At 36.6% G+C, this 5,750-nt stretch overlaps 2 protein-coding genes across 2 annotated transcripts; both read left to right on the top strand.

Annotated features, from left to right (window-relative positions):
* The first annotated feature begins 1,146 nt into the window (after positions 1–1,146).
* LOC108632026 (uncharacterized) lies at positions 1,147–2,213 on the top strand. The gene is made up of 2 exons (XM_026819366.1): positions 1,147–1,314; positions 1,818–2,213. Exons 1-2 carry the CDS (start codon positions 1,198–1,200, stop codon positions 2,211–2,213), a joined length of 513 nt encoding a protein of 170 aa, XP_026675167.1. The 5' UTR covers positions 1,147–1,197.
* A 15-nt stretch (positions 2,214–2,228) lies between these two features.
* Positions 2,229–3,894, top strand: LOC108632027 (kinesin-like protein Klp61F). The gene is made up of 3 exons (XM_018036324.2): positions 2,229–2,532; positions 2,844–2,965; positions 3,097–3,894. The coding sequence occupies exons 1-3, from the start codon at positions 2,322–2,324 to the stop codon at positions 3,343–3,345; spliced, it is 582 nt and encodes a 193-aa protein (XP_017891813.1). The 5' UTR covers positions 2,229–2,321; the 3' UTR covers positions 3,346–3,894.
* The last annotated feature ends 1,856 nt before the right edge of the window (positions 3,895–5,750 follow it).

The following is a 5,750-nucleotide window of genomic DNA, read 5'->3' as shown; positions in this document are numbered from 1 at the left end:
TGAATATATACTACATAGCAATCATTAATATTTGATCATGTGCTGTTTTTTGACTACTGAATTAAATAATTAATTTGAAAAATGTCTCTTTCACATTTCCTGCAATTATTAAAAACATGTATCTAATTTCGATGCGTATCCTAGTAATAAATGAGACGTATGATGGAAAATTTGTATGAATTAGCATATGAAAATGCAAAAGAGAGCAAAACGTAGTGTGTATATTTTTATGTTTCTCACAATTTAATTTAGCCACCTAATATTAGCAGAAAAAGCACAATACCGAAATGCACAGTATAAGATATTACAGAAATGTAAAAGATAAGAAAATAGTCAAAAAGAAAACACTCAAAATTACGTCAAAGGACCATTGGTTGAGGTATGAAAAATGTGTGTTAAAATGTTAATGAAGAAACTATGTAAAGAAAATATCGGCAGATATTGAATGTTATATGTACAACAAAAGAAAAGTAGTTGAACTATCAACCTTTCGACATGAACGACTGTCTATAATAAGTGTCATGGTTCTTTCATAAGTAATAAAAGAATAAGAAGAAGGTATGATAAATTATAGGAAAGGGAATATCATTCGAATACATGTTCATAAAATTGTACGAAAATTTTGTATGTATACTCGATTCTTTCGTGCCATTCGGTTCTCTCGAGTTTTCGGACCGGATCAGAAACCGAGTCTCGATTCGGTTTGATCGTCGAACTACCCGAAGATTGAAATATTTCGACACCTCCATTCTCTACCTCATCTTTATACCCTCCCAAAAAGTGATTATATTACTTGTATTTATCGAAATTCGTGAACCGTTCCAATGCATGTCTATATAGTTAGTATTACAAAATAAATTGAATTGTACCATTATTTTTACTTCTAGTGAAACGGAACGAGCGCTCGAGGCTCAAAGCGAAAGATTTCAAAATAACGTTTGCGAATATCTGCGAGGAATTCAAAGTGATGTATTAGCATATACGGAAGAGTTGAAGGAGTCTTTTACATCAATGATGAGTGAATTTGGTAATGAAAAAACCGTTTTTATTTACTTCTCTTTAATAAGAGAGAATGTGAAAATGAACTCAAAAGTAGATTTTGTTATTTAATTTTGATCCGTATTATTTGAAATCTTTTATTTAATGCTTGCATATTTATTTTGATTATTTCCGTTTCTGTTGCTGTTTTTATTAGGTATGGAAACGTTTTTTATCTATGAGAACATGCAACGAATAGGTAATCAATTATCCACGGTATTATCCGAAGAACACTTGTCTGAAACCAATAATCTAATGAACAACATAAACGAATCCGTATGTATGATTCAAATATTTTTTTACAATAGCGAACCACATAATATTTCTCATTTTCCATTATACATAAGATATATAGTGACTCTCATCAATATTCGGATATAACTTTTGTAATGTCGTACAGAGGAACTTAAATTTCTGTGGGATGTTAAAGGGCTTAGTGTACTCTATAACGTGTAAGAGAAACTTAAAAAAAAATATGCTATTCGTTGAAGTCTCGAATGAAAGAATTAAAGAACATGATTTATAACATTTGTCTGCGAAAGTCGTCGTTGATCGATGAAAACGCGTTTTGGATGAATTTTCATCTTTCTCTCTCACAGGCCGATTGAGAAAGAGAAGCTCTTCCATTAATTTCCATTATTTTCTTTCTTTCAGTCGTCTCGTCCCAAATTTAATCGTTAATTACTAATTAGACGATTAAAAAAATCCACAACCCTGATTGAAAGACGTAATTTATGAGACAACGTTCATGGATTTTAATTATTTCTTATTTATTTCAGTACTCGCACCTTCAAAATGGAGTACAGAGCATAGCAACGAACCAAGTGACAACAATGGAATTTGAGCACAAATTAATAAATGAGAAGTTTGTGGAATTAGCCGAAAGCGTCGAAGATATGATTGACAACGATATCTTAACAAACTTGATGGCTATGAGAAACTCAGTGTTTGAAAAATTGAAAGAAACCTCCGAAACAATTAACATGCTCGTAGATTCTTCATGCGAGCAGCAGCTAAAAATTTATAACGAAACATGCGAAAATGTCCTGAACGTTCAAGAAAACGTAAAGATCATTCGTGAAATGCAGAGATCCACTGAGAAGCAACAGTTGTTCTCGGAGGTACAAGAAACAATACGCCTGACATTCTTTTTACATGGTATTTTTGTTAACTGATACTCAATTAAATTAAAGATTTAATCGATTATGTATGTGCAACCCTCGGTATGAATCAATTTTATTTTATACTGTGAACATGAAATATTTTAATAGGACTCGCAAGTAATGATAGGTGACGTGAGTAGTAACCAGGCAGCGTTCATGAACGATAAAATAATCGAGATCTCCGATGCTACGAAAGCGACGTCCGAAAAATTAGAAACTCGTGTGACGGAATTTACCGCACGGAACAATAACGTTGTTGAGAAGTTGGAGCAACTGGAGAGCGACATTCACAAGTTCTTCACCCAAAATATGCAACACGAAGTACCTACAGGTATTTAACACCTGACGTTGTATTTACTACGCGTTTTTCGCAATCGCGATACCATTTTTTTTCATTATTCATATTTTCTTAGTTATTAATATTTTTTCCGACATCCATATTTTTTTAGTTATTAATATTTTTTCCAACATTCATATTTTTTTAGTTATTAATATAATTGATGATTAGTATAAGCACAAGGTGCCGTATTATATTTAACATAAAAAGGGCACGTAAAAATAAATAAATATTCATGATCAGTAATTGAGTTGGTAAAACTTTTGAATTGGTGAAGAATTAGGTCTGAATAATTATGTTTCCAGGAACAACTCCTTCGAAAAGAGAATTCTCTTATCCTCACCAGTTCACAACTACGTCTCCGCATGAACGAATTCTTCAGAGATTTCGGGAGACGAAGAAACTTGTCGAGCGACCGGAGTACGATGTAAGTTTTTGCACCTGTATGAAGTATAGAGTATATTGTACTTGGACTGTCAAACTACCATAATTTAATTTCCACACAAAAACTTGATCATTTTTTGAATGTTCTTATCTTTTACCTCCTAAACATAATAGGAAGATTCATTCATGGTCGACGACACACCATTGAGGCATCTTGCGAATTCGACGGCTGTGTCTGATATTACGCTTACTACCTCCTCACCTAACAACACGATCCTTGCTACGAGCAACGATTCATCCATATACATTTCAACGAGGGACTCAGCGAATTCCACAATAATGAATGTCACACGAACGTTGGATAGTAGTACAGTGCCCGTGAATTCGGACACGGTTTCTGGTATAGGTAAAGATTTCACGTAGGATAAACATTTTTGGGAATTTGGAAGATTTTTGCGAATCCTGAACGTTTACGACATTTTTGGGTTTTCGCATACCTCTATTGTATAAATACAGGAATCTGCTCTGAGCGTAATGAATCTTTGTATCGAACCAGATTATGAACACTGCTTTGATACTAGGATTAATAGAAAGGAGAATTGTGTACATAAGTCAGTTGCTTTTAAAGTGATGAGAATGTCAATATGTGTGCATGTATTACTTAGTGATGTAATGTATGATTTAATAAGAGTATAAAGGGTGTTCCAGGATGCACGAGTTTTCTCTAAGGGTAATTCCTGAAAAATTCTTCCTCTTTTTTCTCCAACAGTTATTAAGGAAGTTAGTGGAAGAGGAAATTTTGACTCAGAATTTCACCATCTTTCACATCCTCGGAGGAAAGTCGTGCATTCTACGAAAAGCTGTATATAGGGGTAGTAGAATTCTACTACTTTTTAAGACAATTACAGTGCCCAGAAAAGTAAGACTATTTTTAATAATTTTCTACGGAAATATAGCAAACGTAATACAGAATTTGCTTCAAGACCTTTATTGTAAATCCTTTCAAATGATTGCAACGCGAAAATGTGAAAAATGATTAATTTGAACCTTCAACTTTTATCAAATAATAGAAAAGAAATACATGTAATAAATAATAATAAGATTTAGTTCACATTAAGGTCTAGCTTCACAGACATGATGGCACCGCAACAGCACCGTAACGCAANAGATATTAAATAAACTCTTAGTGATCTCACATTACCTGCTCATTGTTAAAATATTTTTAAACAATTGAAAAATACTGTTTAAATAATGAACTCTGCTCAATAAACAGTAAATTCTTAAAACGCTTCGTATTGAGCGAAGCGCTTGTTCACGCGTCAAAGGCCGGGCATCCGGATCCGAGCCAACGCTCCCGATTTGGAACTCTCGCCAACCGAGCGCTCTAATTGGTCGGGTTTTTTGTTAATAACTCCTTAACCACGCCTCGGACAATTTTTTCGCTAAGGAAAATATTGTTTAAAATTACGTCAGGAACTTCCCATTTCAATATCTGACATTAGTTTTGGGACACCCTGTAGACTCAAAGAGTTAGAGCCGCACGATGTCAAACCATTGTTCATCGGAACGCGGACGTCGCCGAACCAGGGGTCTCATAATTTATCCCGCACGGCTCGCTTCCCCTCTTTTTCGCCCGTATTTCGATCCCCACTACTATTCTCCTCATGCGCCTTCGCTGACCATGCCTAACATACCCCCATCAAGTACCAGTCCCCACCATGGTCGCGTCGCCCCCACTTTCCGGCCGAGGGATAAATTATGAGAACCCTGGTCGAGCGCAGAGATACCAGGTTGAGGACGGGAGCCACCGAGCTTGGAGCACACGGATACAGTGCAATNTGTTTAAACAATTGAAAAATACTGTTTAAATAATGAACTCTGCTCAATAAACAGTAAATTCTTAAAACGCTTCGTATTGAGCGAAGCGCTTGTTCACGCGTCAAAGGCCGGGCATCCGGATCCGAGCCAACGCTCCCGATTTGGAACTCTCGCCAACCGAGCGCTCTAATTGGTCGGGTTTTTTTGTTAATAACTCCTTAACCACGCCTCTGACAATTTTTTCGCTAAGGAAAATATTGTTTAAAATTACGTCAGGAACTTCCCATTTCAATATCTGACATTAGTTTTGGGACACCCTGTAGACTCAAAGAGTTAGAGCCGCACGATGTCAAACCATTGTTCATCGGAACGCGGACGTCGCCGAACCAGGGGTCTCATAATTTATCCCGCACGGCTCGCTTCCCCTCTTTTTCGCCCGTATTTCGATCCCCACTACTATTCTCCTCATGCGCCTTCGCTGACCATGCCTAACATACCCCCATCAAGTACCAGTCCCCACCATGGTCGCGTCGCCCCCACTTTCCGGCCGAGGGATAAATTATGAGAACCCTGCGCCGAACTGCCTCAAAAAATTAAGAGAACGCTAGAAGAGACAAAAAAAAGAATTTTCTTATCTAGCGTCCTGCATTCATTGCCTCTACCGCACGCCATCCCTACCCTCCCCAGAACCCTTGAAAACGAAACGTTTAAAGTTTAAACAAATGGTTATAAGAAGGGAAGGACGTACCGTGGGTTGCCGAGGCTGTAAAATGCTTGGCTTAAATAACGGTTAATAGCTTTCTTGTCTAATTTTGTTCGCAAATCCACAATCCACCGAACATTATTTATATTGTTTTCGATAATGTTACAAATTTTGAGAATCATATCACAATTCTGAATTCGAGGTAATTGAGAATTGACCGCAACGATTCAGAGATTTTCTCAAGGTCACAGATCACTGTACAAGCCGGTATCTTGTGCAATCTCTTAGCATGTGATTTCGTTTTACT

The sequence above is a fragment of the Ceratina calcarata genome, unplaced genomic scaffold (genome assembly GCF_001652005.2).
Source record: "Ceratina calcarata isolate Rehan_Ccalc_2016 unplaced genomic scaffold, ASM165200v1 scaffold1501, whole genome shotgun sequence".
Taxonomy (NCBI): domain Eukaryota; kingdom Metazoa; phylum Arthropoda; class Insecta; order Hymenoptera; family Apidae; genus Ceratina; species Ceratina calcarata.
The sequence above is the reverse complement of the archived record's forward strand: the minus strand, read 5'-3'. Positions and strand labels throughout refer to the sequence as shown.